We start from the raw sequence: 23,930 nt of genomic DNA, 5'->3' as shown, positions 1-23,930 counted from the left end.
ACGGGCGCTGTGCATCCTGAGCTCCGTGGAACAGGCCCGGGTTCTCCGTCCCTCAGACCCCATTGCCCAGCCCCCTACCCCCACCCCCTCTGCTCAGCACCAGGTGCTGGAAGGAAGGAGGAAGCAGGAGGCAGAGGCAGAGGGGGAGGCCAGGGCCGCCGGCCAGGGCCAGGATCTCTGTGGAAACCAGGAAGATGCCAGGACATTGGGTCACCCCCTCCCTGCCGGCCCCCCCACCCTGGCTGTGTCTGGCTCACGGCCCCCTGGTCGCACTGCTGGGCCCTCAGCCCCCTGGGAACGGGGCCCGTGGGAGATAGGCCAGGCTGCCGGGCCCCCCGTCCATGCAGCCTCCAGAGGCAGCACCCCAGGGCCGGGCAGGGGGCTCCGAGTGGACCTGAGGCAGGTCCACGGCCACCCTCCCGGCGCTGGGCACACCGCCGGCGCCCAGAAACGCCAGACCCAGCGCGCCCGGGCCTCTGCCCGGAGCCTGTGCGGGGGGCAGACGGCGGGGCTGGGGGGCAGACGGCGGGGCTGGGGGGCAGACGGCGGGGCTGGGGGGCTGAGGCCTGGGCTGGGGTCATCCGTCACCCCGGGCTCTGCGTGGCCCTGGCTGCGGAGGCAGGGCGGGCCGGGTGGGGGTTCCTGGCACGCCCGCCCTGCGCAGCCTCGGAGCAGCGGAGCGCTGGCCCCGGCCCCCTCCCCGCCTCTGTTCGCGGCTCCCTCAACTGTGAAGGGGTAAACGCGCTGAGCAAACAGGCCGCGCCGGCATCCGGGATGTCTCAATCGCGGACCCTGAGCCGCCCTCCCGGACGGATGGACGGTGCTCAGGGAGGCCCGCTGGGTCCCGCGCCCCGGGGGCCAGCGCCTGCTGTGGGGGGCGGGCGGGGGGGACAGGGACGGACACGAACCCTACGAACAGGCGGGCCCCAGACCCAGAGCCGGCTGCCCCCAGGGGGCTGCGCCCCCCTCCCTCCGAGGGGCGAGGATGGTGTGAGGTTTGGGGGGAGGACCCTGGATGAGCCCGGGAGGGAGAGGTGGGGTGCTGGGGAGCAGGGGGTCCCGAAAACCCGGCCCGCCAGCCGTGGGCCCCACGCGGAGCAGGTGCTGTGGAGAGGCCCCCGGTCCCTGCTGAGGTGACCCAGCAGCCCCAAGGGGCACATCACGCGGACACATGGGTCCTGCGTGGCCTGCCGTGGGCTGATGCAGGCGGGTCTGGGCCCCCGCTGACAGGCAGCCTCGGAGTGAGGTGGGGTCCCCAGGCCCCGCGCTGGGAGCCTCTGCTGGGTTATGCCCAGAGGCGCCAGGCGGGGCCACTGAGGCAGTGCCCACTCCCGAGGCCCGGTCTCCCCTGGACATTGAACTTGAGGACAAAGAGGAGCCCAGGGACTTGGGGGGCACAGAGTCGCCTCCTAGCACCCCCTCCCACGCCATGCAGACCAGGAGCCCGGGCCCCCAAAGCCAGCCAACCCACCCCCAGCTGCGCGGGGGACCCAGGGCCGCCGCAGGCCAGCAACACTGACCTCGGCCTCCCAGCCCCTCCCCCCATCAGACAGGACAGGGGTGTGCTGTCCCCCCGCCCCTGGCCCGCCTCTGGGTCTCCCCCAGGCTTCTGGGGCTCCACGTGGAGCTGAACCCCAACCCTCTGGAGGGAGGTGGGGCTGCAGCCGGGGAGGACCCCGAGGTGCCCTCCTGCAGGGCTTTGCCGTCTGGAGGGGCCGCCAGCACCCCTCCCCTGCGGGTTCCCAGAGGCCTCTGGGCGGGGGTCTGCGCCTCGGGGCCCCGGGGCCAAGGCTCCTTCCTCCTCGCACTCCTTCCTGCTCCGGCCCCTCCCGGAGAGCAAACACCGGGCTGCGGGAGCGGGCAGTGCCCCCGCGGCCGCCGGGCACGGGGCCAGGGCCTCCGCTACATAAGGCCCGCGCCCGGAGCCAGCGCCTGCCCACTCCCCCTCGCCGCCCGCAGTCCCAGGATGGGCCCTCCGAGCGGGTGCCGGGCGCTGGCCTGGGCGCTCCTGGTCCTGCTCCGGGTGCCCTCGGCAGGTGAGTGTGCCCGCACCGTCCTCAGGCCGCTCGGGGCCTCCTGCCGCGGACGGACCCGCAGGGCCCAGCGGTGTGCCCAGTGGGTGCTCGTCCTTCCACCTGAGGCCAGCGGCGACAGCTCGGGCACCCAGGGCTGTGAGACACCCCTGCCGGGGGCAGGCGGCCTGGCAGCAGGGGCCACGTCTGAGCCCCACTCCCAGCCTGGCCACTGGGCCTCTCTCAGCCGCTCGCCCGGCACCCCTTCGCCCTGGGCCTCGGTGGCAGAAGCCCTAATACTTACTGTCAACAAAAAAGACGCAGCCTCGGGCTGCCCGGCAGTGCCAGCGCCTCCTGCGCTCAGCACCGAGCGTCCCCCTGGCTCTCCCGGGCCAGGGCCGGGTCAGGGCCAGGGTGGTGGTCTCTCCGAGCCCCTGGCCCAGCCCCCTTCCTTGGGGAGAGCGGGGCTGGAGGTGCGGGCTCTCCTATGTGGCACCTGGCGGGGGGCCTGGGCACACGCCTCGCCCCAGCTCCCTTTGGGGTGCACTTTGCACAGCCAGGTCCCCACTCAGCGGGCTCCTCCGGCTCCCGGGGCCCTGCCCCTGAGGGGGCCTGGGTGAGAGCACCGCACCTCCACCGCTTCCTTCTTCTCGGGGCGAATCGCTCTGTGGGGGGCATGCACTATCGGGGGGAGGGGGTGGCGAGGGGGCCCGGACTGCTGGGAGCAGGGCGGGGGCAGGCATTTCTCTGTGGGGGGTGGAGGCCCAGCGCCCGGTCGGTCCCTGCCACGGAGGTTCTGCTGGGCGCCTGTGGTCTGGAGGCCAGGACCCGGGGGAGGTGCCCGTGACCTGCGTTTTCTCCACGGGGCCTGGGCCGGGGCAGGGAGGAGGGCTGCAGGTCTGGGCTCGGGGCGGGCAGACGGACAGACGGACGGCAGAGGGCAGCAGGCCCCAGAGAGTGCAGGTGGCCCGGGAGTCCCGGCAGGAAGCAGCCCAGCGTGACGGCTGCCCAGTGCCCCTCCCGGGCTCCAGCCCCACGGGGGACATCAGGGCCCCACCCTGCACCCCCACAAAGTGGGGTCTGGGTCCCAGAGGGGGCCCTTGGCAGACGCACGGAAGGAGTCCTGGGCAGGCGGCGGGGCTGCGGGGGGAGGCGGACCCACGACCTCGGCCACTCGGCCGCCCTGGGCTCCGGCGCCCACCGCCCCGCCCGCCGCTCGGTTCTGGTCGTGGGTTTTGGGTTTCTGCTAAGTCACGCCTGGGAGCCTCCAGCCGCGGTGTCCTCCCCACAAAGCCAGTCTTTGTCCTTCTCGAGGGGCGTGGGGCGGCCGCTGCTGGGGGCCGGCGGCCGGGGCCAGCGGCCACCGCCTTTTCCTGGTTCCATTCTCCTGCCCGTCCCAGCCTCCGGGGGGGGGGGGGGGCAGCACAGGCGCCGAAGGCCGCCGCCTCCAGACCCCCAGCGGAGCCTCACTCTCTGTCCCCGAGGGACGCAGGCCAGAGCCTGCTCGTGCGGCCGCCACCCGCGGCCTCGGACACGCAAACAGGCTGCGGAGGGGGTGGCGTGTCCGGCTCCCCGCTGACTCCCTCCTGTCCCCACAGAGCCCCAGGGCAGCGCAGAGCCCAGCTGGGCAGACGCAGAGGCAGCCAAGGGCAGTCGGAGGATGGACACGGGTATGCGCCCAGCAGGGGGACGGAGCCAGAGCCCGTCTGCAGGGAGAGGGTGCAAGGAGGGGGGGAACCAAGGACACGGAGGTGCAAAGCAGACAAGCAAATGCTCACACACTCCCACACAGTGTGCACACACGTGTCCACACATAATGTGCACACACGCTCACATATGTGCGCACATATTCGCCTAGTGTGCACACATCCCACACTCATACATGCACGCACCCACACACGTGTGAACATGCACGCACTCACACGTACACACTCGGGCGAGGCGCGCGAGGGAAGCCTGTCTGAAGGGCCCAGTCAGTCCTGGCCCCAGGGGGCTGGTACTCCCCGGGGACAGTGAGGAGGGTGGGGGTCCGGGAAGGGCAGGCGGCCCGGCCCCATCCCGAGTGCCCTGCCCTCACTCCGCAGCCCAGCGCACCATCATCATGCCCCCCATCACCGTCCTCCCCCCGATGAGCCGTGAGTGACGTGCCCACCGCTAGGGGCGGGTGTCTGCCAGCCTGGGGGGCAGGGGTGTGGGTGGAGCTGGGACTGAGGGGCAGCTGGACGCCGGGCACAGCGGGAGCCCGCCCCGCGGACGGCTCTCCTGGGCGGCGGGGGTGCAGGGCAGGCGCGGGGTCGGGAAAGCCAGAGGTGCCGAGGGGAGCGAGGCAGACCGGGGGAGGGTGGCCTCCCCGGGAGCCCGGCACAGGTGCTCCAGCGGGGCCTCCCACGCTCCCGCAGCCCTGAGCCCGGCGCACGGCGGCCGGGTGTGCAGCACGTGGGGCGACTTCCACTACAAGACCTTCGACGGCGACGTGTTCCGCTTCCCCGGCCGCTGCAACTACGTCTTCTCGGCGCACTGCGGGGCCGCCTACGAGGACTTCAACGTGCAGCTGCGCCGCGGCCTGGCCGGCGCCCGGCCCACCATCACCCACGTGGTGCTCCGGGCGCAGGGGCTGGTGCTGGAGCTGTCGGGCGGCGCCGTCCTCATCGACGGGCGGCGGTGAGCCCGGCGCGGACTCCGGGGGCGGGGCGGGGCGGGGCTGCGGGCGGGGGACCCTCCCAGGCCGGACTGAGGTGGGACCGGAACTCTGCCCAGGGAGCAGCTGCCCTACAGCCGGGCCGGCCTGCTGGTGGAGCGCAGCAGCGACTACCTCAAGGTCAGCGTGCGGCTGGCGCTCACCTTCCTGTGGAACGGAGCAGACAGCGCCCTGGTGAGCGCCAGCCGCCCGCTGTGGGAGTCCGGGGGGGGGGGTCCGCGGGGGCCTGCAGAGGCTGGAGCTGCCCCTCCGCCCGCAGCTGGAGCTGGACCCCAAGTACGCCAACCAGACGTGCGGGCTCTGCGGGGACTTCAACGGGCTCCCGGCCGTCAGCGAGTTCTACGCCCACAGTGAGCACCGCCAGGGTCAGGGCCGGGGGGCCCCGAGCAGGAAGCAGGCCCGCGGGGTCCTGGGTGGGACAGGCCGGCGGGTCCTGGGTGGACAGGCAGGCGTGGGCTGGGTGCCCTTGGGGCCCCCCGGGCAGGAAGCAGGCCGGCGGGGTCCTGGGTGGGACAGGCAGGCGAGGGGCTGGGTGCCCTTGGGGCCCCCCGGGCAGGAAGCAGGCCGGCGGGGTCCTGGGTGGGGCAGGCAGGCGGGGGGGCTGGGTGCCCTTGGGGGCCACCCGAGCAGGAAGCAGGCCCGCAGGGTCCTGGGTGGGACAGGCAGGCGGGGGGCTGGGTGCCCTTGGGGGCCCCCCGGGCAGGAAGCAGGCCCGCGGGGTCCTGGGTGGGGCAGGCAGGCAGGGGGCTGGGTGCCCTTGGGGGCCCCCCCGGCAGGAAGCAGGCCCGCGGGGTCCTGGGTGGGACAGGCAGGCGGGGGGCTGGGTGCCCTTGGGGGCCCCCCCGGCAGGAAGCAGGCCCGCGGGGTCCTGGGTGGGACAGGCAGGCGGGGGGCTGGGTGCCCTTGGGGGCCCCCGAGCAGGAAGCAGGCCTGCGGGGTCCTGGGCTGGGTGCCCCGGGCCCCGTGCAGCCCCACAGGAGCCCCCTCCTCCCAGACGCCAGGCTGACACCGCTGCAGTTCGGGAACCTGCAGAAGCTGGACGGGCCCACAGAGCAGTGCCAGGACCCCCGGCCCGGCCCGGAGGACAACTGCACGGACACGGTGAGCCCTGCGCCTGGCGTCCGGGGGGGCGAGGGTCCCCTAGAGCCGGGCAGCCGAGGACACAGCCTCCACTCTGGGGTGCACGCTCCGCACCCACACGCTTCTGCCCACTGCACACATGTAAGCATGTGTGTGAGCCTGTGTGAGCGTGTGCCCCATCTGCATGTGGAAATACACCCCCCACACAGTCCTGCCAAGGCTGGGGGCCTCAGGGAGCCCTTCGGCTGAGCTGGGAGAACCCCACCTCTGGACGTGGCCTGGAAGCTCGGGACCCCCTCAGCCAGCAGGACCCCAGCCTTACGCCAGGGCTGCAGCCGGGAGGGGAGTTCCTCCGTGGGTTGCCCTCCCCTCCCCCCTCCATTGGAGCCACCTCCAGGGGCAGGCTCTGCCCCTTCCCTGGGTGACCACGCGTGTCCCAGAGCCGGGGGGGGTGGCGCAGGGGGTGTCCAGCAGAGCCCAGAGCCCAGCAGAGCCCTCTGGGGGGGGGGGTCAGTGGCTGAGCAGGATGGCTGGGGGCGGGGAGGGAAGGAGCCGCCGGGAAGAGGGGCTGCCTGGCGGGGCCCCCTGCGCCCCGCCCAGAGGCAGTGGGTGGTCTGCGTTCCCAGGAGGACCTCTGCCGCCGCACGCTGCTGGGCCCGGCCTTCGCCCAGTGCCACGGGCTGGTGGCCGCCGACGCGTACGTGGCCGCCTGCGCCCAGGACCTGTGCCGCTGCCCCACCTGCCCCTGCGCCACCTTCGCCGAGTACTCCCGCCAGTGCGCCCACGCCGGGGGGCAGCCGCGGGACTGGAGGGGCCCGGACCTCTGCCGTGAGTGCCGGGCGGGGAGGGGGCCCAGGCGGGGAGCCGCTCGGGGGCCCGGAGTGGGCACGGCCTCGGCACAGGAGGCGGCCGGGGCCAGGCAAGCAGGCCCCAGGCTTCGAGACCCGGGGCTCCGGAGCCGGATGTGGTTTGGGGGACCCTCGGGGACACATGGGAAGTGGGAGAGGAGGGTGGCCTGAGTGGCCTGGGTGGCCGCCCAGATGCCAAGCACCGTGCCCTCCCCGCAGCCCGGACCTGCCCGCTCAACATGCAGCACCGGGAGTGCGGCTCGCCCTGCGCCGACACCTGCTCCAACCCCGAGCACTCCCAGCTCTGCGAGGACCACTGCGTGGACGGCTGCTTCTGCCCCCCAGGCAGGTCCCCCCGCCCGGACCCTCCGCCCGCCCGTGGCTGCCTCCCTCGGGGGCGCCCCGCTGACCCGCCCGTGTCTCCCCCCCCCCCCCCCCGCAGGCACGGTGCTCGATGACGTCGCCGGCTCCGGCTGCCTGCCCCTGCAGCGCTGCCCCTGTGCCCACGGCGGCCGCACCTATGCGCCAGGGGAGTCCTTCACCACCAGCTGCAGCTCCTGGTAGGCCGCCCCGTCCCGCCGGGGGGGGGGGAGGGGCGGCACGGGGGCGGGGGCACCCTCCTCACCAGCCGCTCTGCTCCTGCCCCCAGCACCTGCTCCGGGGGACGGTGGCAGTGCCAGGACCTGCCCTGCCCGGGCACCTGCTCCGTCCAGGGCGGCTCCCACATCACCACCTACGACGAGAAGCTCTACGACATGCATGGCGACTGCAGCTACGTCCTGTCCAAGGTGCGCCGGTCCCGGCCCAGCCCTCCCGGCCCTCCCTCCAGGGTCCCATCCGCACACCCCAGGGTGGAGGCACGCCCAGACCCAGACACGCTCCCTGGAGGTGCCAGAGGCCACTGAGAGCCACCTGCAGCCTGCATGGCGTCCTGGGCACAGGGCACTGCACACGCACGCACACATGCCCACACATGCATGCACACGGGTGCATGCACATACATGTGCATTGCACGTGCAGGCAGGCACATGCTCAGCCCCCGCCATTCTGCCCGTAGAAATGTGTGGACGGCGGCTTCACGGTGCTGGCCGAGCTGCGGAAGTGCGGCCTGACCGACAACGAGAACTGCCTCAAGACGGTGACCCTGAGCATGGACGGCGGGGACACGGTGAGGGGCCTGCCTCGCCGCCCGCGGCAGGGATGGTGGGGGAAGCAGGTCCGGGCAGCCGCCTGGGCTCCGGGGGCTCCGGGGCTCCTCCCAGCCTGACCGCCCCTCCCTCCCAGGTCATCCGCATCCAGGCCAACGGCGGGGTCTTCATGAACTCCATCTTCACCCAGCTGCCCGTGTCCGCAGGTACGGCCGCACAGCTCTCCGTGGCCGCGGGCAGTTCCGGACGATGCCGGGTGGTTGTCTGGTGCAGAGCGGGGTCTCGGGGTCCCTCCTGTGGCTGCTGCGGGGACCCCGGCCTCTCAGGGTGTCTGTGGCCCTGCCCCGTGCGGGCACGTGAGCTCCTGCCCGCCTCCTGGGTGTCTGAGCCCGTGTCTGCCTCCCAGGCCGTCCCCGGAGCGAGGCTCAGGCAGTGGGGCCGGCGGGGCCGGGCCTGGCCTCCGGGCAGCCTCTGACCGTCCCCCCCCCCACAGCCAACATCACCATGTTCCGGCCCTCGACCTTCTTCATCCTGGTGCACACGGGCCTCGGGCTGCAGCTAGAGGTGCAGCTGGTGCCCCTCATGCAGCTGGTGCTCAGGCTGGACCCCGCCCACCGCGGCCAGATGTGCGGTGAGCGCCAAGCAGAGGGAGTGGCCGGCAGTGGGGACGGGAGGCGGCGAGCAGGGAGGGACCTTGGGGGGTGGAATCTATCAGCAGATGGTTCTAGAACCAACCCACAGTGAGGGAGAAAGCTCGGGCTGGGCGGCAGGGTGGGTGCCGGCTGACCCCCCTCCCGCCCAGGCCTCTGCGGGAACTTCAACCAGAACCAGGCGGACGACTTCCTCAGCCTCAGCGGCGTGGTGGAGGGCACGGCCGCCGCCTTCGCCAACACCTGGAAGACCCAGGCCGCCTGCCCCAACGTCAGGAGCAGCTTCGAGGACCCCTGCGCCCTGAGCGTGGAGAACGGTACCCGCCCGGCTTCTCCCGGACTCGGGGGCCGTGGGCTGGGCCCCGGAGCGAAGGGTCTGGGGCGAGCAGGGTGGGCGCTGGCACCCACCTCTGGGAAGAGCATCTCTCTGCCCTGCCCAGTGCCGGGCGTCGGGGTCAGGGCCCGCGTGTGGAGCAGGAGGGGGGGAGGCGCGGGGAGGGGCGGTCAGCCCGCCGGGTGACCCCCGTGTTCCCGCCCCAGAGAACTACGCCCAGCACTGGTGCTCCCTGCTCACCGACCCCGCGGGCGCCTTCGCACCCTGCCACCCCGTCATCAATCCCGCACCCTTCCACGCGGTGAGACCCCCGCCAGGCGGGGACCCCGGCTCTGGGGGGCGGAGCGGGGCCTGCCTGCAGCTTTCCCCCAGCCCCCTTTCCGGGGTCCCTGTGCCAGGCGAGCTCCATGGAAGCTCCGGGGAGGCTCCAGGGTCCTGGGCTGTGGCCACACCCCATGTCCCTGCTCCCGTGGCCTCCGGTCCCTGTGCGCGCGCGTTTCCTCTGGTGACACCGCACGCCGGCTCAGGCCCCCAATGCCTTCCCTTCGCCCATCGCCTGTGAGCCCGTTTGCAGGCCCCGGGGGTGACCTTTTTGAGGGGACACAGCGCAAGCCTCAGCGCTGGCTCCTAGGCCTCATTTCCGGATCTGGAAGCTCAAAGCCCCCAAATGCACTGGACTCCTCTCCTGGGGGGGGGGGGCTGTGCCCCAGGATACAGGCCCAGCCCTGCCCTGGGGGGTGGGGGCTGTGGGCTCTGCCCTGCACCCCGCCCCCCTCCCCTGGCCCTCGGGCAACTGTGCTGCTGTGTTAGGTTCTCCCTCCACCTGCCCTGGTCCCAGCAGACACCCCCCACCCCTGACCCCACCCCATCGGCTAGGACCGCCAGGCCCGCACACCGCGGAGGGTGAAGGGTCCGTCTGTCCGTCTGTCCCTCTGCACGGGGGCCTGCTTGGGGGGCGGGGCTCCAGGCTGGCCAGGGGAGGGGGCAGGGTCCCAGGCGGATGGACCGGAGGCGGGGCTCCGGGGGTGGCCGGGGTGCCTGACGCCCGCCCCGCCCCCAGAACTGCCTGTTCGACACGTGCAACTGCGAGAGGAGCGAGGACTGCCTGTGCGCCGCGCTGTCCGCCTACGTCCGCGCCTGCGCCGCGCGGGGCGTGCTGCTGCGCGGCTGGAGGGCCGGCGTGTGCAGTGAGTGGGGGGCTGGGGTGCGGCACGGCCTCCGGGGGCCCCGGACCCCGCAGGAGGGCGGCCGGGGCGGGAGCGGGGCCTGGGGGGCGGGAGCGGGGCCTGGGGGGCGGGAGCGGGGCTGGAGGGCCGGCGTGTGCAGTGAGTGGGGGGGCCCCGGGCAGCGCCCCCGTGTTCCTGGGCAGCCCCCCCAATGTCCCTGAGCTCCCCGCCCCCGTGTCCCCCGACTCCCCCCGCCCCTGTGTCCCCGGGCTCCCCCCACCCCCCGTGTCCCTGGGCTCCCCCCCCCTCTGTCCCCAGGCTCCCCGCCCTATGTCCCTGGGCTCCCCCCCCCCCCGTGACCCCGGGCTCCCCCCCCCCGTGCCCCCGGGCTCCCCCCCTATGTCCCCGGGCTCCCCCCCCACCCCGTGACCCCGGGCTCCCCCTGAGGGAGGCCGGGCCGGCCGCTGACCCGTGCCTCCGCCCCCAGCCAAGTACATGAGCGCCTGCCCCGAGTCCCAGCGCTACGCCGACGTGGTGGCCGGCTGCCAGCCCACCTGCCGCGCGCTGGGCCAGGCCGACGTCACCTGCGGTGTCAGCTTCGTGCCCGTGGACGGCTGCACCTGCCCCGCCGGCACCTTCCTGGACGACGCGGGCCGCTGCGTGCCCGCCGAGGCCTGTCCCTGCTACCACGGCGACAGCGTGGTGGCGCCCGGGGAGGTGGTGCACGACCACGGCGTGGTGTGGTAGGCGGGGCGGGGCCGGGAGGGGCGGGGCGGGGCGGGGCCGGGAGGGGCGGGGCTCCCTGGGAGGCGTGTTCCCGCCCAGCACCCAGCCCTTCTGTAAAGGGTGATCTCGCCTTGACCCGGAAGGTGTCCTGAGGGCCAGGGTGCTCGGAGGGTGCTGGGTAGGCGGTGCACTCGGGGCCAGCCTGGGGCATCCACACCCTCCTGGCCAAAGGCAGCTCCCTGCCCGCTGGGCACAGCCTCAGCGCCCTGGGCCCTGCTGCCCGCCCTCTGCTGCATCCTGGCCCCTTGGCGGGGTCGGAGGCCTTCGCAGGGACTCTGGGCCCAGACACTGTGCCGCCTCGCTGCCAGGCCGTGGTGGGAGGCTGGAGGGGGGCCGGGCCCTCCCAGCCAGGATCCGGGCGGTCTGCGGGCAGCGGGCAGTGGCCCAGACCCATCCTCCCTCCCCTCTCCGTAGCTCGTGCGCGAGCGGGAAGCTGAGCTGCCTGGGCGCCGAGGAGCAGACCAGCACAGGTACGGCCCCTCCTGCCCGCCCTGGCACCGACCTGCGAGGAGGGGGGCTGTGCGGGCCGGGGGTGGGGTCCTGGCCACACGGCCCCAGTGTGCCCTCCCCCCCAGACTGCGTGGCCCCCATGGTGTACCTGGACTGCCGCAACGCCTCGGCCGGCACGCCGGGCGCCGAGTGCCTCCGGAGCTGCCATACGCTGGACGTGGACTGCGTGAGTCAGCCCGCCTGAGGGCACGGCCACACCCCTGCCCTGCGGAGTGCCCCCGAGCCTGGGCCCCGATGGGCAGCGTGGGCTGCAGCGGGGGACGCACTGCTGACCCGCACTCCGTCCACAGTTCAGCACTCACTGCGTGTCCGGCTGCGTCTGCCCCCCGGGGCTGGTGTCCGACGGGAGCAGGGGCTGCGTGGCCGAGGAGGACTGCCCCTGTCTGCACAACGACGCCGCCTACAGGCCCGGGGACACCATCAGGGTCGACTGCAACACCTGGTGGGTCCGTGGCCTCCGCCACGGGGCTGCGGGTGGGCCGAGAGCAGCGGCTGGAGGGCCGCATGGACCGTGGCTGGGGAGCTGAGGCCGGCCCTGCGCCTCCCCTGGGGAGGCCCCCGTGTTCCCATCCCTCCCTGGGAGGTGCCCGGGCCGGCCCTGCCCAGCAGGTGCCAGGGCCGCAGAAGCTGCTTCCCGGGACCCCGCTGAGGGGCAGGCAGGGCTGGGTGCCCGTTCTGGTCCCGCCGCGGCCGGTGAGCAGGACACGCCTCTGCCCGCAGCACCTGCCGGAGCCGCAAGTGGGAGTGCAGCCGCCGGCCCTGCCTGGGCACCTGCGTGGCCTACGGGGACGGCCACTTCATCACTTTTGACGGCGAGCGGTACAGCTTCGAGGGCAGCTGCGAGTACACGCTGGCCCAGGTGCGGCCCCCATGCCCGCCCGCCCGCCCGCCCGCCCGCCCCGCCCACAGGCCGCCTGATCCCTGCCTGACCCGCCTCCTCTCTCCTGCCCCAGGACTACTGCGGGGGCAACAGCAGCAGCAACGGCACCTTCCGCATCGTCACCGAGAACATCGCCTGTGGGACCACGGGCGCCACCTGCTCCAAGGCCATCAAGCTCTTCCTGGAGGTGAGGGGTGACTGGGACGCCCTCCCTGCCTTGGCCGCCGACGGCGCACCCGGGGGTCCCCAGCCCTGGGGTGCCCGGCCCGTCCGCTGCCCTGTGTCCTGTTGACACGCAAGTGGACGCTTCAAACCAGACAGCCCGTGTCAGGGCCACGCCTATCAGAAGGCTCAGCGGAGGGTCCCGCCCCCCCCACCCCCCCTCCCCCTATCCCCTCCCCCCTCAGGACTGGTGGCCACACCCCTCCTGCCGCTGCCTCTGGCATCACGTGGCATCTCTGTGGGTCCTGCTCCTCTCTTGGGGGGACACCCCCAATCCAGGACACCTCCAGGTCCTTTAGCCAGTCACATCTGCAAAGACTCCTTTTCCAAATGAGGTCCCGTGCCCAGGTCCGCTCAGCCCACTGCCCCGGGACGCCCTGTCCAGGAGAGGGGGTTGGCGCTTACTGGCAGGGAGCATAGCTCTGGCTGGGCGTCTGCCCGCAGAGCAAGGAGGAGCATGGGGGGGCTGGGGTGGGGTCATGGGGGGGAGGGGGAGTGAAGTGCTGAAGGCAGAGCAGGGCCTCCAGGGGAGCCGGGTGCCACCCGCCGTGCCCTAGCCCCCTCTGCTTGCCGAGACCCCCGGCGTGCCGCACAGTGCCCAGCTCCCAGCACACCCTGCCCAGTCTCTCACCCGGAGTTCACAGACGCGTCAGGAGCCCGGCTCAGCCTTCATGCCAGCCCTGGGCCCTGGGCCCCTGAGCACCCATGGGGCCTCTGCCCGGCCGCGGGGCGGGCGCGGGCCACTCAGCTCCCTGTGCCCTCGCAGAACTACGAGCTGCTCCTCCACGAGGGCACCTACAAGGTGCTGCAGCGGGGGCCGGGCGCAGACCTGCCCTACAGGGTCCGCTACATGGGCACCCACCTGGCCATCGAGACCCGCAGCGGCCTGGTCCTGTCCTGGGACCGCAGGACCAGCGTGTTCATCCGGCTGCACCAGGACTACAAGGTGAGCACCGGCCTGCGGGGCCCCAGCAGCTGTGGTCTGTGAGGGGGGGAGGCCGGCAGACCAACGGTGTGCCACATCCTGGCGGACAGCTGTTCCGCTCCCCGTCTCCGCTCAGCAACTCCACGGCCACTGGGCTGAGGTCCTACAGGGAGGCGGGTGACTGTCTGCTGCTCTGCCCACCTGCCCACCTGCCCACCTGCCCCTCTGCTGCTCTGTCCACCTGCCCACCTGCCCACCTGCCCCTCTGCTGCTCTGACCACCTGCCTGCCTGCTCACCTGCCCATTTGACTGCCTGTCTACCTATCTGTTCACCTGCCCACCTGCCCGCCTGGCCTCGTCCAAGGCAGGACCCACTTGCACCCTGACCTCCTGCCAGGTTACTGGGTGCTGCCTGGGGGACCCGGGGGCCCTGCACTCCCCGCCCCCAGGCCAGGCTGCCCCCTGCAGCCCCAGCGCCACATGCCCGTCCTCTGCCTCTGCGTCTGCAGGGGCGGGTGTGCGGGCTGTGCGGGAACTTCGACGACAACGCCGGCAACGACTTCACCACGCGCAGCCAGTCCGTGGTGGGCGGCGCTCTGGAGTTCGGCAACAGCTGGAAGTTCTCCCCCACCTGCCCCGACGCCCCGGCCCCCCGGGACCCCTGCACCGCCAACCCCTACCGCAGGTCCTGGGCCCAGCGGCAGTGCAGCCTCCTCAACAGTGCCACCTTCCGGGCCTGCCACGCCCACGTACGCGCCTCCCTCCGGAGCCTGCGGGGAGGGGGAGGGGGAGGGAGGGAGCAGGGGGGAGGGAGGAGGGGGGAGGGAGGGAGGAGGGGGGAGGGGGGAGGGAGGGAGCAGGGGGGAGGGGGGAGGGAGGAGGGGGGAGGGAGGGAGGAGGGGGGAGGGAGGAGGGGGGAGGGGGGAGGGAGGGGGGAGGGAGGAGGGGGGAGGGAGGGGGCAGGGGGGAGGGGGAGGACTGGGGTCAGGACACCCCGTGGGGAGCCTGCCTTTGCTGTGCCCGAGCTCCACAGCGCAGGCCGGAAGCCGCCAGCACCCTGGGGCGGGGGGGCGGAGCCTGAGGCCTGTCCCCGCAGGTGGAGCCGGCCCCGTACTACGAGGCCTGCGTGAGCGACGCGTGCGCCTGCGACTCGGGCGGCGACTGCGAGTGCTTCTGCACGGCCGTGGCCGCCTACGCCCAGGCCTGCCGCGACGCGGGCGTGTGCGTGGCCTGGCGCAGCCCGGACGTCTGCCGTGAGTCGGGCTCTGTCCGCGGTGCTGAAGGGCGGGGGGCGGGCAGGCGGGAGGCGGCGCGCTGCACCCAGGCGCTCGGTGTGCGCGCACAGACGTGTCCATAAGAACCGGACAGATGGGTCGCCCCAAGCGGGAGGACCCCAGGCCTCGTCCAGGGCTGAGAAGCGAAGTTGCCATGAGTGCCAGGGCCGGGCCCCTGGGACCTCCACGCCGGGTGGGGGTGGGGGGGTAGCTGGGCCGGCCCTGCACCCAGGGCACGGGCGGCGGCATCACCCTTAGCCTTGTCCTCCTCGCTCAGCCCTGTTCTGCGACTACTACAACCCCGAGGGCCAGTGCGAGTGGCACTACCAGGCCTGCGGGGCGCCCTGCCTGCGGACCTGCCGGAACCCCCGCGGACGCTGCCTGATGGACCTGCCGGGCCAGGAAGGTGAGGGCGGCTGCCCGGGGCTATACCGCATCCTCCCAGGGCCTCGCACCCGTGTCAGGGGCTGGGCGGGTGCCGGGGGGGTGTGGGGCTCCTGCCACTGGCCCACTGCACTCCCCCAGCCCCGGGCCAGGGCAGCACGGACCGCCTGGCCCCAGAGGGCGAGCCTTGTCCCGCCTGTGCCCGCCCCAGGCTGCTACCCAAAGTGCCCGCCCAGCAAGCCGTTCTTCAGTGAGGACCAGATGAGGTGTGTGGCCCAGTGTGGCTGCTACGATGACGACGGGAACTACTACGATGTTGGTGCTAAGGTGCCCACAGCAGAGAACTGCCAGAGCTGGTGAGGGGCGGGGCCTGGCGGGCGGGGGCGGGGCCTGGCGGGATGGGGGTAGAGTTGAGGGGTGGGGCAGGGCAGAGCGGTTGAGGGGCGGGCCTGGTGGGAGGGGCGGGGCTGAGGGGCGGGGCCCGGTGAGAGGGGGCGGAGGGGGGCGGAAGTGGCCGGCAGGGTGGGGCGTCCCCCTCTGGCCCTCGCTGGCCCTCGCTGGCCCTCAGCTCCGTTCTCTCCTGCAGTGACTGCACCCCTGGGGGCCTCCGATGCGCGTACAGCCTGGAGGGTAAGGAGGGGTCCGGTTGGTGGGGTGGGGTTGGGGGCTGGGCCCCCCGCGGAGCGCTGCACCTGCCCCCTCCCGCAGCCTGCAAGTGCACCTACGAGGGCAGGACCTACGGCTTCGGGGAGGTCATCTACAACACGACCGACGGGCTCGGCGCCTGCCTGGTGGCCGTCTGCGGCAGCAACGGGACCATCTCGCGGAGGACCGTGGAGTGTCCCGAAGCCCCGACCACCACGCCCTTCACCTTCACCTCCACGGTGACCCCACCCTTCACCACAGGTGGGTGACCTGGGAGGGAGGGAGCGCCCAGCAGCACTGGGGCAGCAGTCCTGGGCGCAGAGACGGGCCGGGACCCGCCGAGACCCGAGGGCCCCGGGCCCTGGGCCGCCCTCCTCCCGGGCGCGACTACCAGGACGCGGAGGAGGCTGACGGGCCTGCCCACCCCACAGGTCCGGTCCCCACGCTCTCCACCGTGTGCGTGCGAGAGCTGTGCCGCTGGTCCCCCTGGTACGACAGCGGCCGCCCAGAGCCGGGCATGGGAGGCGGGGACTTCGAGACGTTTGCGGACCTGAGGCAGAGGGGCCACCAGGTGTGCCCAGCGCCGGCCCGGGTCGAGTGCCGTGCCCGGCGGCTGCCGGACGTGCCCCTGGAGCAGCTGGGCCAGAAGGTGGAGTGCAGCCCGCTGCTCGGGCTCCGGTGCCTCAACAGCGAGCAGAGCCCCCCGCTGTGCCACAACTACGAGCTGCGGGTCCTCTGCTGCGACTACGTGCCATGCGGCACGCCCCCGGGCACCAGCCCCGAGCCCGCCCCCTCGCCCCCGCACACCTCCCCCACCCGGGCAACGTCGGCCGTGGCCTCCCGGACGACAGAGCCGCCGGCAGCGAGCAGCGCCCAGGCCACGGGCACCGCCTGCCAGCCCCGATGCCAGTGGACGCAGTGGTTCGATGAGGATTACCCCAAGTCCGAGGAGGCCGGGGGCGACATCGAGTCTTACGACAGGATCCGGAGTGCTGGCGGCCAGGTGTGCGAGCGGCCGCAGGGCATCGAGTGCCGCGCGGTGAACTTCCCGGACCGGAGGCCCGAGGAGCTGGGCCAGCTGGTGCACTGCGACCCCAGCTTCGGCCTGGTCTGCAGGAACGACGAGCAGGTGGGCCCGTTCAAGATGTGCTACAACTACAGGATCCGCCTGCTGTGCTGCAGCCGCGGCCACTGCGGGGAGCCCACGCCCGCCCCCGCCAGCACCGCCCCCGCCGCCACCGCCACAGCCACTGCCACCACCACAGCCACTGCCCCCACCACAGCCACTACCTCCTCCACTGCCACTGCCTCCTCCACTGCCACCGCCTCCTCCACTGCCACCGTCACCGCCACTGCCACCCCTGCTGCTACCAGCACCACCTCCACCACCTCCACCACCTCCACCACCACCTCCACCTCCACTGCCACCCCCGCCGCCACCAGCGCCAGCCCAGCCACAGCCAGTGTCATCCCAGCCACATTCAGTGCCATCCCTGCCACAGCTACTGCCTCCTTCACCACCACCAGCACCACCACATCCGCCACCTCCCCCGCCACCGCGGAAGCCACCAGCAGCCAGGGCACGACTGCCTGCGAGCCCAGGTGCGAGTGGACAGAGTGGTTTGACGTGGACTTCCCCACCTCGGGGGTCACGGGCGGAGACATGGAGACCTTCGACAACATCAGGGCGGCCGGCGGCAAGATGTGCCGGGAGCCGCAGAAGATCGAGTGCCGCGCGGAGAGCTACCCGGACCGGAGGCCCGAGGAGCTGGGCCAGCTGGTGCACTGCGACCCCAGCTTCGGCCTGGTCTGCAGGAACGACGAGCAGGTGGGCCCGTTCAAGATGTGCTACAACTACAGGATCCGCCTGCTGTGCTGCAGCCGCGGCCACTGCGGGGAGCCCACGCCCGCCCCCGCCAGCACCGCCACCGCCGCCACCACCACAGCCACTGCCCCCACCACAGCCACTACCTCCTCCACTGCCACCGCCTCCTCCACTGCCACCACCTCCTCCACTGCCACCGCCTCCTCCACTGCCACCACCGCCGCCACAGCCACTGCCACAGCCACTACCTCCTCCACTGCTACCACCACAGCCACTGCCACCCCTGCTGCTACCAGCACCACCACCTCCACCTCCACTGCCACCACCTCCTCCACTGCCACCACCTCCTCCACTGCCACCGCCTCCTCCACTGCCACCCCCCCCACCACCAGCGCCAGCCCAGCCACAGCCAGTACCATCTCAGCCATAGCCACTTCCAGCACCACCACCTCCCCCGCCACCGCGGAAGCCACCAGCAGCCAGAGCACGACTGCCTGCGAGCCCAGGTGCGAGTGGACAGAGTGGTTTGACGTGGACTTCCCCACCTCGGGGGTCACGGGCGGAGACATGGAGACCTTCGACAACATCAGGGCGGCCGGCGGCAAGATGTGCCGGGAGCCGCAGAAGATCGAGTGCCGCGCGGAGAGCTACCCGGAGGTGAGCCTGGACCAGATCGGGCAGGTGGTGAGCTGCAGCCTGCAGGCCGGGCTGGTGTGCAGGAACCGGGACCAGAGGGGCCCGTTCACCATGTGCTTCAACTACAACGTCCGCGTGCTCTGCTGCGACGGCGCCGGCCGCTGCCCCGCCTCCCCCACGCCGCCGCCCGCGCCATCCACCCCGGGCCTGCCCTCGACGGCCGCCACGTCCGGCGCCCCCCACACAGCCACCCTGGCCACCTCCCCCGTACGGACCACACCTGGGACCTCGGCCACCAGGTCCACCGTGCGGACCCCCCTGCCCTCCAGCTCCGTCTCGCCTGCCCCAGCATCCTCGACGACGGGGGCCTGTGTGCCGCAGTGCGCCTGGACTGACTGGTTCGACGTGGACTACCCCTCGCCCGGCCGCAGTGGCGGCGACTTTGAGACCTACGCCAACATCCGGGCGGCCGGCCGGCCCGTCTGCGAGCGGCCCCAGGGCTTGGAGTGCCAGGCAACGTCGCTGCCCGACGTGCCCCTGGAGCAGCTGGGCCAGGTGGTGCTGTGCCGGCTGGAGGAGGGCCTGGTGTGCCGCAACCGCGACCAGGACGGCTGGTTCAAGATGTGCTTCAACTACCAGATCCGCGTGCTCTGCTGTGACGACTACAGCCACTGCCCCAGCACGGCCATGACCACCGGCTCGGCCACGCCCACCGGCTCGGCCACGCCCACCGATTCGGCCACGCCCGCCGGCACGTCCAGGACCACCAGCACGGCCACGCCCATCAGCACCGGCCAGCAGACTTCTGGGGCCACCAACCAGTCACTCCCCCCGTCCCCCAGCAACAAAGACAGGATCACCGTCCCCACCACTGAGACTGGGCCCTCTACTGCCAGGACCACCCAGAGCGTCCCGCCCACCCAGAGGCCTCGCACCTCCCTCAGGACCACCGAGTGGCCCCCTGTCCCAAGCCCCTCTGCCTCCCCCGGGACCCTGACCACAACTGCCAGGCCAGCCTCATCCAGTGCCCCCCACACGACACGCCTGCTCACCACCCCCACACGGACCTCCCTGCCCGCCAGCTCCCTGAAGCCAACCGTGACCTCCACCACCTCCGTGACCTCCACCAGCCCCGGGGCCTGCCAGCCGCGCTGCACGTGGACAGACTGGCTCGACGAGGACTACCCCACCCCCGGCCCCGACGGCGGGGACTTTGAGACGCTCTCGGCCCTCCGCTCGGCCGGCCACGACTTCTGCGAGCAGCCTCAGGACATCGAGTGCCGGTCAGAAAAGGCGCCGGACGCGAGACTGGAGGACCTGGGCCAGGTTGTGCAGTGCGACGTGGGCTCCGGGCTGGTGTGCCGCAACCGTGACCAGCGCGGCCGGTTCAGGATGTGCCTCAACTACCACGTGCGCCTGCTCTGCTGCGACGACTACCGCCACTGCCCCTCTCCCGCCCCGGGGACCACCACGGCGGCCCCCTCCGCGCCTCCCGGGAGCACCCCCGCCCCCGGGACGCCCACCACCAGGGCCACCTCCAGCCCAGGGCCCAGCTCCAGGGCCTCTTCATCGTCCCCCGTCCCCCTGACCACCACCTCCCTGCCAAGCACCACCCCGGGCCCTTCACCAGTCGCCCCCACGGCCACACGCTCCACGATTGAGGTCCGGACCTCGCTCACCCCGCCCTCCAGCCCCGTGACCTCAGGGGCCACGCCCACTGCCTGCCAGCCTCGCTGCGCCTGGACCGGCTGGCTGGACCAGAGCTACCCCATGCCCGGGGCCTCCGGGGGGGACTTTGAGACCTACGCCAACATGCGGGCGGCCGGCCGGCCCGTCTGCGAGCGGCCCGAGGGCCTGGAGTGCCGCGCTGAGAGGCTGCCCGACGTGCCCCTGGAGCAGCTGGGCCAGGTGGTGCAGTGCCGGCTGGAGGAGGGCCTGGTGTGCCGCAACCGCGACCAGCCCGGCGTCTTCAAGATGTGCTTCAACTACCAGATCCGCGTGCTCTGCTGTGACGACTACCGCCACTGCCCCAGCACGGCCACGCCCACCGGCACGGCCACGCCCACCGGCATGGCCACGCCCACCAAGACGGCCAGGCCCACAGGCACAGCCAAGCCCACCGGAACGGCCACGCCCACCAGCACGACCACTCCTACCAGTACGGCCACTCCTACCAGCACGGCCACTCCCACCAGCACAGCCTCGCCCACCAGCAAGACCATGCCAACCAAGACGGCCACAACCACCAGTACAGCCATGCCCACCAAGACGGCAATGCCCACCAAGACGGCCAGGACCACAGGCACAGCAACGCCCACCAGCACGGCCACGCCCACCAGCACGACCACTCCTACCAGTACGGCCACTCCTACCAGCACGGCCACTCCCACCAGCACGGCCACGCCCACCAGCACAGTTATGACCACCAGCACCAAGCTCATGACCTCACCCACCAGCACGGCCATAACCACCAGCACAGCCACGCCCACCAGCACGGCCACGCCCACCAGCACAGTTATGACCACCAGCACGCCCATGACCTCACCCACCAGCACGGTCATGCCCACCAAGACGGCCAGTTCCACAGGCACAGCCATGCCCACCAGCACGACCACTCCTACCAGCACGGCCACTCCCACCAGCACAGCCTTGCCCACCAGCAAGACCATGCCAACCAAGACGGCCAGGACCACAGGCCCAGCCATACCCACCAGCACGGCCATGCCCACCAGCATGGCCACGCCCACCAGCACGACCACTCCCACCAGCATGGCCACTCCCACCAAGACGGCCAGGACCACAGGCACAGCCACGCCCACCAGCAAGGCCATGACCACACCCACCAGCTTGGCCACAGGTTCCCCGACTGAGGTCCGGACCTCGCTCACCCCGCCCTCCCGCCCCGTGACCTCAGGGGCCACGCCCACTGCCTGCCAGCCTCGCTGCGCCTGGACCGGCTGGCTGGACCAGAGCTACCCCATGCCCGGGGCCTCCGGGGGGGACTTTGAGACCTACGCCAACATGCGGGCGGCCGGCCGGCCCGTCTGCGAGCGGCCCGAGGGCCTGGAGTGCCGCGCCGAGAGGCTGCCCGACGTGCCCCTGGAGCAGCTGGGCCAGGTGGTGCAGTGCCGGCTGGAGGAGGGCCTGGTGTGCCGCAACCGCGACCAGCCCGGCGTCTTCAAGATGTGCTTCAACTACCAGATCCGGGTGCTCTGCTGTGACGACTACCGCCACTGCCCCAGCACGGCCACGCCCACCGGCACGGCCACGCCCACCGGCACGGCCACGCCCACCAGTACAGTCATGCCCACCAAGACGGCCAGTTCCACAGGCACAGCCATGACCACCAGCACGGCCACGCCCACCAGCACGACCACTCCTACCAGTACGGCCACTCCCACCAGCACGGCCACTCCCACCAGCACGGCCACGCCCACCAGCACAGTTATGACCACCAGCACACCCATGACCTCACCCACCAGCACGGCCACTCCCACCAGCATGGCCACGCCCACCAGTATAGCCATGCCCACCAGCACGGCCATGCCCACCAAGACGGCCAGTTCCACAGGCACAGCCATGACCACCAGCACGGCCATGCCCACCAAGACGGCCAGTTCCACAGGCACAGCCATGACCACCAGCACGGCCATGCCCACCAAGACGGCCAGTTCCACAGGCACAGCCATGACCACCAGCACGGCCACGCCCACCAAGACGGCCAGTTCCACAGGCACAGCCATGACCACCAGCACGGCCACGCCCACCAGCACGGCCACGCCCACCAGCACAGTTATGACCACCAGCACAGCCATGCCCACAAAGAGGGCCACGCCCACCAAGATGGCCAGGACAACAGGCACAGCCACAACCACCAGCACAGCCACGCCCACCAGCACAGTTATGACCACCAGCACACCCATGACCTCACCCACCAGCACGGCCATGCCCACCAAGACGGCCAGTTCCACAGGCACAGCCATGCCCACCAGCACGACCACTCCTACCAGCACGGCCACTCCCACCAGCACAGCCTTGCCCACCAGCAAGACCATGCCAACCAAGACGGCCAGGACCACAGGCCCAGCCATACCCACCGGCACGGCCAAGCCCACCAGCATGGCCACGCCCACCAGCATGGCCACTCCCACCAAGACGGCCAGGACCACAGGCACAGCCACGCCCACCAGCAAGGCCATGACCACACCCACCAGCTTGGCCACAGGTTCCCCGACTGAGGTCCGGACCTCGCTCACCCCGCCCTCCCGCCCCGTGACCTCAGGGGCCACGCCCACTGCCTGCCAGCCTCGCTGCGCCTGGACCGGCTGGCTGGACCAGAGCTACCCCATGCCCGGGGCCTCCGGGGGGGACTTTGAGACCTACGCCAACATGCGGGCGGCCGGCCGGCCCGTCTGCGAGCGGCCCGAGGGCCTGGAGTGCCGCGCCGAGAGGCTGCCCGACGTGCCCCTGGAGCAGCTGGGCCAGGTGGTGCAGTGCCGGCTGGAGGAGGGCCTGGTGTGCCGCAACCGCGACCAGCCCGGCGTCTTCAAGATGTGCTTCAACTACCAGATCCGGGTGCTCTGCTGTGACGACTACCGCCACTGCCCCAGCACGGCCACGCCCACCGGCACGGCCACGCCCACCAGCATGGCCATGACCACGCCCACCAGCACAGCCATGACCACGCCCACCAGCACAGCCATACCCACCAAGATGGCCAGGACCACCGGCATGGCCACGCCCACCGGCACGGCCACGCCCACCAGCACAGCTAGACCCACCAGCACGGTTATGCCCACCAGCACGGCCACGCCCACCAGCACGGCCACGCCCACCACCCCCTGCCGGTGCCTGGCGTTTGGACAGCTCTTCTTACCAGGTGAGTGAGGCTCCGTCCCAGTCCTAAGGACAGCCCACCTGGCACCCCGTTCCAGGCTCTGCGCCCCGCCCGCCCCGTGGCAGGTGCTGGTGGCGGCATGCCTGGCTGACGGGTGTGTCCCCTCCCCCCAGGGGACGTGGTGTACAACAGGACGGACCTGGCCGGCTGCCACTTCTACGCCGTCTGCAACCAGCAGTGCGAGCTCGACCGCTACCAGGGCGCCTGCCCCACCTCCTTGCCCCCGGAGCCCCCGACCACGACCTGGGTGCCCCTGACCACGCCAACTCCCGGCTGTGACCTCGCGGACCCTCCCCGGCAGGTGCGCGCCCCCTCCCGCCTCGCCTGCCGTCCTGTGCGTGCGGCCAGGGGCTGCCCTGGCTCCCGTGGGGCGGGCCCCAGCCCGGGGACCCCTCCCCGGGCGCTCTGGCGGGAGGGGGCGGGCTGGGCCCCGGAGGCTGTGGCAGGTGGTGGAGCCGGCCTGCCGTCCGCAGGTGAACGAGTCGTGGACGCTGGAGGACTGCACGGTGGCGCGGTGCGAGGGCGACAACCACATCGTCCTGCTGGAGCCGCAGCCCGTGGCCCCGGTCTCCTGTGTGAACGGGTACCTGCCCGTCAAGGTGCCGAGCCCGCAGGAGCCCTGCCGCTTCCACTACGAGTGCGAATGTGAGCCCGGGCGGGGGGCGGGCCGTGTGAGCGCACACAGGGCCGCGGGGCCCTGGGGCGAATCGGGGCTCCAGGGCCCGCTTCGGGGTCCTGAGCGCCCCCACGGGGCTGCCCCGGAGGGACCTTGGACAGCGCTTCCCAGCAGCAGGAGGGACTTCTCCCATCCCCAAGGCCACCCCTCCCTGCACCTCCAGGGACAGTCCTTCCTGCCTCGTCCCATCCATCCCGTCCCGTCTGGGCCCTGGTCTCTCACCGTCTCCGCCCTGCCTTCAGGCGGCCCTCCCCTCCCCGGCCCCACGGAGGGCCCTCACCACTGGGTTGAGGGCCACGGGGTTACCCGGAGGCCTCACCCCGAAAGCCCCGCA

At 72.4% G+C, this 23,930-nt stretch overlaps 1 protein-coding gene across 1 annotated transcript in view; it reads left to right on the top strand.

The window, feature by feature from the left end:
• The window catches only part of MUC5B (mucin 5B, oligomeric mucus/gel-forming), a 62,649-nt gene that overhangs the window by 32,844 nt on the left and 5,875 nt on the right, over positions 1 to 23,930 (top strand). The window contains exons 3-35 of the mRNA XM_045573788.1: positions 4,412 to 4,673; positions 4,770 to 4,884; positions 4,970 to 5,060; positions 5,705 to 5,811; positions 6,417 to 6,618; positions 6,858 to 6,983; positions 7,081 to 7,198; positions 7,288 to 7,426; positions 7,696 to 7,806; positions 7,923 to 7,992; positions 8,280 to 8,417; positions 8,589 to 8,753; positions 8,977 to 9,071; positions 9,831 to 9,957; positions 10,424 to 10,679; positions 11,137 to 11,192; positions 11,298 to 11,398; positions 11,523 to 11,674; positions 11,953 to 12,091; positions 12,186 to 12,299; positions 13,101 to 13,280; positions 13,769 to 14,008; positions 14,356 to 14,512; positions 14,811 to 14,939; positions 15,129 to 15,273; positions 15,504 to 15,823; positions 15,994 to 16,768; positions 17,006 to 17,672; positions 17,780 to 17,799; positions 17,894 to 20,705; positions 20,811 to 22,902; positions 23,034 to 23,221; positions 23,394 to 23,565. Of these exons, the coding sequence (XP_045429744.1) occupies positions 4,412 to 4,673; positions 4,770 to 4,884; positions 4,970 to 5,060; positions 5,705 to 5,811; positions 6,417 to 6,618; positions 6,858 to 6,983; positions 7,081 to 7,198; positions 7,288 to 7,426; positions 7,696 to 7,806; positions 7,923 to 7,992; positions 8,280 to 8,417; positions 8,589 to 8,753; positions 8,977 to 9,071; positions 9,831 to 9,957; positions 10,424 to 10,679; positions 11,137 to 11,192; positions 11,298 to 11,398; positions 11,523 to 11,674; positions 11,953 to 12,091; positions 12,186 to 12,299; positions 13,101 to 13,280; positions 13,769 to 14,008; positions 14,356 to 14,512; positions 14,811 to 14,939; positions 15,129 to 15,273; positions 15,504 to 15,823; positions 15,994 to 16,768; positions 17,006 to 17,672; positions 17,780 to 17,799; positions 17,894 to 20,705; positions 20,811 to 22,902; positions 23,034 to 23,221; positions 23,394 to 23,565 (10,581 nt within the window). The remainder of the gene's footprint in view (positions 1 to 4,411; positions 4,674 to 4,769; positions 4,885 to 4,969; positions 5,061 to 5,704; positions 5,812 to 6,416; positions 6,619 to 6,857; positions 6,984 to 7,080; positions 7,199 to 7,287; positions 7,427 to 7,695; positions 7,807 to 7,922; positions 7,993 to 8,279; positions 8,418 to 8,588; positions 8,754 to 8,976; positions 9,072 to 9,830; positions 9,958 to 10,423; positions 10,680 to 11,136; positions 11,193 to 11,297; positions 11,399 to 11,522; positions 11,675 to 11,952; positions 12,092 to 12,185; positions 12,300 to 13,100; positions 13,281 to 13,768; positions 14,009 to 14,355; positions 14,513 to 14,810; positions 14,940 to 15,128; positions 15,274 to 15,503; positions 15,824 to 15,993; positions 16,769 to 17,005; positions 17,673 to 17,779; positions 17,800 to 17,893; positions 20,706 to 20,810; positions 22,903 to 23,033; positions 23,222 to 23,393; positions 23,566 to 23,930) is intronic.

Source organism: Pipistrellus kuhlii, unplaced genomic scaffold (genome assembly GCF_014108245.1).
Source record: "Pipistrellus kuhlii isolate mPipKuh1 unplaced genomic scaffold, mPipKuh1.p scaffold_m20_p_56, whole genome shotgun sequence".
Lineage (NCBI taxonomy): Eukaryota > Metazoa > Chordata > Mammalia > Chiroptera > Vespertilionidae > Pipistrellus > Pipistrellus kuhlii.
Note: the sequence above shows the minus strand (reverse complement) of the source record. Positions and strands in the feature narration are given on the sequence as shown.